This window comes from Pteropus vampyrus, unplaced genomic scaffold (genome assembly GCF_000151845.1).
Source record: "Pteropus vampyrus isolate Shadow unplaced genomic scaffold, Pvam_2.0 Scaffold30, whole genome shotgun sequence".
NCBI classification, from domain to species: Eukaryota; Metazoa; Chordata; class Mammalia; order Chiroptera; family Pteropodidae; genus Pteropus; species Pteropus vampyrus.
In genome coordinates this window covers 7,243,615-7,248,578 of record NW_011888811.1, presented here as the reverse complement: position 1 = coordinate 7,248,578, position 4,964 = coordinate 7,243,615, and the positions used below count along the sequence as shown (strand labels likewise).

The 4,964-nt window shown below is 35.4% G+C and overlaps 1 protein-coding gene across 6 annotated transcripts in view; it reads left to right on the top strand.

The window, feature by feature from the left end:
- PTTG1 (pituitary tumor-transforming 1) overlaps positions 1-2,770 on the top strand; it is a 15,168-nt gene extending 12,398 nt beyond the window's left edge. For all 6 annotated transcript variants that reach the window (XM_023528607.1, XM_023528605.1, XM_011356709.2 and 3 more), the window contains exons 5-6: positions 1,750-1,908; positions 2,618-2,770. In XM_023528607.1, coding sequence (XP_023384375.1) covers positions 1,750-1,908; positions 2,618-2,697 — 239 coding nt within the window. In that variant the 3' untranslated portion in view covers positions 2,698-2,770. The remainder of the gene's footprint in view (positions 1-1,749; positions 1,909-2,617) is intronic.
- Positions 2,771-4,964: the final 2,194 nt, after the last annotated feature.

Sequence of the window (4,964 nt, the reverse complement as noted above, 5' to 3'; positions counted from 1 at the left end):
TTATTTATTTATTTTTTTAAGAGCTCTGTGGATAAAGAAAATTAGCCCTGTTGTGTCTCACATTTCTTTCCTCTGGAGTCTTTTGTATATTTATGGTTTCCTTTACAATTCAGTGGTTTTAAATTAAGTAGTCACTATCACTCAATTCCTTTTTGACTTCTGGGTTTTACCAGGCTTGAAAAAAAGCAGACAAATCCCTAATATTTAGGCTTTAGAGAACGTTTGTACTTTACAAAATGATGGTTCTTTGTTCTTTTTGAGAAAATGCTTAAACTCCTTGAAAAGAGGGAAGACTTAAAATTTAAATCCTACTTTTGTTACTGTTGAGAAAAATTAGTTGTTTTCGATAACTAACACAGTGGTGGTTCTCAAATTTTTTTTTAAATGACTCCTTTGTACTCTTAAAAATTAGCGAAAGCCCCAAAGAACTTTTGGTTGTATGTTCTGCTTATGTTCCCTGTATTAGAAATTAAAATTGAGATGTTTAAAATTATTAATTGGTTAAAAAATAACAAACCTATTACATTAATGTAAATAGCTTTTTAAAAACAATAACTTTTTAAAACAAAAATCTTACTGAGAAGACTGTCATGGTTTTATATTTTTGAAAACTTGCTTAATTTGGCTTAATGTAAGATAGCTAAATTCTCATCTAATTTCTATATTCAGTCTGTTGTATCTGTGTTAGTTGAAGTATATGAAGAAAATCTGACCTCACGCAGATACGTGGTTAGGAAAGGGAGAAGCATTTTAATAGTCTTTTCAGATAAGTATAGATAGTGTTCTTTGATACTACACTAAAACTCAAACTGTGGCTGTTTCTGAACATATAGTTGCAATGTGAAATCTGAAATCATATCAGTGAACATTTTATACTGACAATAAAATCCATTGGTCTATTTGGTACTTCAGATGTGTTTCTTATCCTTGTATTCATCACACATTGATCATTTAGGAACATTGATTCATTGAGAAATGTAGATTAACTGGATGTTGAAATGTTTCATTATGCAATATCAAAAGCACATTCATTAATATTACCACTGGTCTCATCAGATAAATCTAAGAAGTAGGAAGCTATGACGCTGATGATTGCAGATTAGTTTTCCGAACTTCTAGTTTTTTTTCTTGAAATTGTGAATTTTATCATTGGCAACAAATACTGTTTTCTTCAAAGTGATAGACCTCTTTCATTCCTCTGAGAAAATATGCAATATCCAAATCTGAGTAAACATAGTTTGTCTTTCATTTTTTTTCAACTAAATGGTGTTCCAGGACAAAGACCTGTAGTTTAACTTGCAAATCAAATAATTGCCCAATTCCTTTTTCTTTGAGGTCACCATCATACTTGTATATGCAGCAGAGGTGCTTTATGGCACACTTCTCATTTTATCACATAGAGTTTTAAAAAGACATGTCCTCAGAGGTCGAAAGCTAATAAAATTAATACTTTTTACTGCATATGGTAAAAAGATATGTGAAACTGGCATTTCTTACCGCAGGTGAATGGGACTAAGGAATATAGTGACTAGTTTATTGCCCTTGCCTTGATTTGTATTAAAGCACAGTGATTTTATCCACCATTGCTTTTGTACCATCATTGCAAATGTCAGCACAGTGGGAAAAGTTATGAATATTATTGGAAAAATAGTTTTGACCTCATGGACCTGCTGAGAGGATCTGAGACCCTCAGGAGTTCACTGACCATATGGAGAACTGCCTTGACAAAATACTTTCTCTTTGTGGCAGATTTCGAGAGTTTTGACTTGCCTGAAGAGCACCAGATTGCACAGCTCCCCTTGAATGGAGTGCCTCTCATGATCCTCGAAGAAGAGAGAGAACTCGAAAAGCTTTTACACTTGGGCCCTCCTTCTCCTCTGAAGATGCCCCCTCCACTGTGGGAGTCTAGTAAGTGAATAAGTGTCTTTCTAGAAGGGCCGCAAACAATCTTTCATAACACTTCCATCACGTGGGAACAAAGTTGTGTAGAAGGTCAGCCTACAAGTAATTTCAAACCATCCTTCAAACTTCAGGATAAGGTTTCAGGATAATGAAAACTATTCTCGATTTGTATTGCTTCTTAGTTCCAAATGCCAGGGAAAATCAAGTCATTCTGAAATCTGTACAGTCTTAGGTACAGCAAAATAAGATTGAATTTAGCATATAGCTTTTTAGGTTATAAATTGAAGTATAATAAACTTGCTTGGAATGAGAATTTCAAGTTATATCCAAAGCTAATACAGGATCAAGACACCTATGCAATAGCATAGAATAACAAAACCGTCTTACTGTATGTTTTCTATTTGTTCTGATGGGATAACTTATACTATTCCATAAATTTACTTCGGTGATATTGTTGGCTCTTACTTGTGTCTCTAAGAAAATAGAATTTCAGGTACTTCTAAGATCTATTTCCTAATAGAGATTAATTCTGGGACCACAGCCAAATTCTAAGAAGTGTGTATGTGTGTGTACGTGTTTGTAGGTATGGGGGGTACGGATTCATTAAATAAAGGGAAAAACAATTGATGATTAAAAGTGACAACTAATGTCTATATTGAGATGGACAATGAATCAAGGATTTGCAGATATTGAATAAGAAATTCCTGTTTTCTAGATCCGTTGCCGTCTCCCTCAAGCATTCTGTCGACTCTGGATGTTGAATTGCCACCTGTTTGCTATGACTTAGATGTTTAAGTTTCCTAGTGCCTTATAGTTTGTATGTATTAATAGTTCGTATTAATAAAGCAATTCTGTAACAGACTCTTAATCTTGCGGTTGCTATTTGTAATTTGCTTAAAACAGTGTAAAAACTAGTGGAAGTGTTAATAGACAAGAGTCTATAACCAGACAATAGAAGTTTGTCTGACTTGAAGAACTTACCTTAAAACTCTTTGGTTTGTTTTAACAGTTTATTTTAGAAGATGCCACTGTTTTCCCTGAAACATATACCCCTCAATGTGTACTTTATTGCCTTTTTTGTGGCCATTAACTAGTGACAGTTATTAGATCTCTTAATTAGAAGAGCTACTTCAACTCATTAAGTATCTTGCTAGGCATTCTTTATTGCTGGTTTTATTTAGTTTCTAATGACTTTAATGCTCAGTATTTAGTAATCAGAATTTGAAAGGTTCTGAATCTCCTAAGAACTTCACTTCCTTGAGATCTTCAGTTAGGGTCTTTGAAGATCACAGCAGATAATTTACTGATAGTGAGATCCACTCTTCAGTATAGGAACTTGTTTACGTGCTTACCTTGTGCTGGGAACTGTTTTAAGAATTAAATAAGCATTATCATGTTTCATGTTTATGACCCTATTTTTTCAGATGAAGACAGCGAAGCTCAGGATATCACTGGTATGCTAAAGACACGAAGAGATAGAAAATGGTAGAGCTAGTATTTTAATTCCAAATCTGAGATTGGATCCAAAATATCAGAGTGAACGTGGTTGCCCATGGATTAATTATCACCATTTAAAATGTCAAAGGTTCATGTATCTGCTCTTCCCTTGGAAAAACAGATCTGGCAATGGTAGGTCCTTGTTTCCAGTGCTTGGTGGACTGGCATGGAGTGCTAGCTACCTTTTAGGTGGAGTGTGGACTTTTTGTCCTCAAGACCCTACCTGTGATGGTCCGAAGTTGTTTTTTTGTTTTTTTGTTTTTTCCTCTTTATCTTCGCTGACTTCGAACCTGCTTAACTCACTTTACTTGCCTGGGCCATATAGTCAGTTGAATTTGATCTTTGCTTAATACTAAGCTCTGTAGGAAGCATTTCCCCTGAAACATCTGTAGCATCTATAGTCAAGTTAGAAGGCAAACTCTTTTCCATTGTTTTTAGAGAAAGCTGTAAGATATTAGTTATGAACTAGAAACACATACTGACATTGATCCTGACTTTAGAACTTTTACTCACGAAATATCACAATCAGTCCGAATTTCTGGAATTAGTAGAAAGCATTCGAAGAAAAGAGTAAAATAAGATTTGGGGTGCTTGGCTTTAGAGGAGAGTGTTAGATCTGGTATTTTCAGGCACAATAAGGCCACTTTGAAAAGCAAGGCATCATTCTGAATGGGTTTCATACCCTACAATAAATTCAGAAACTTTGGAAAATGGTCTCTTGTGGATGGAACAAAGGGCTGGGAGCAAGGCGACTAGTCAGTCCTTTACCCGTTAGCTCCTGTCCTCAGGCAGATGCCAGCATGGAGTCATCTCCCCATCTGCTGCCAGTCAGATTACAAAGTGCTTGTAATAGTGTTTGAGACTTTAATTGAAATCTTTAAACATGATTTTCCATTAACAGATAATTTTCATTTGGGGGGATTGTTGCTATTTGTATACGATTTACTAAATGTAATGTGTTTGGCATCATTACATGAAAAAGCTTACCAAAAGTCCTGTTTGGAATTCTAGTCTGTTCAAGTGATAACACTCTTGAATTAAAGTTTCTTTCAAGACAGACAGCAGCACTACCCTGGACCTAAAGGTGCTATTATCTACATAAGGTTCACCTACCCCAAGCAGCTCATCTGCTGATATTTTTCAGGCTTCAAATTCCAATTAACCTTCAACAGGAACACAAATATATTAATGTATTAACTAGTGACAGTTTTCAATATATTAATGTTAATATTTTCAATATATTAATGTTAATAGTTTTCAATATATTAATGTTAATATTTTCTATCAGTTAATTCTGAGCAATAGTACTAAGTCACAAAAGGGTCAATACTACAGTAGAAATTCCTAAGTTTACTTGTTCTTTCCATGAACTTACTCATAAATCGTTTACTGAGACCTACGATGGTTATGTAACATCACCCCTGCCTTCAGGTGCCTGTGGTCCAGTGGGGAAGATGGCACGAAATGCTATCGTGATACAGGAAAATGAATGCAGGGGTGGGAGGGGCCAGGTATGGGGAAGGGCGCCCCCTGCCCAGTCTAGGGAAGGGCAGGGCAGGCTTCCT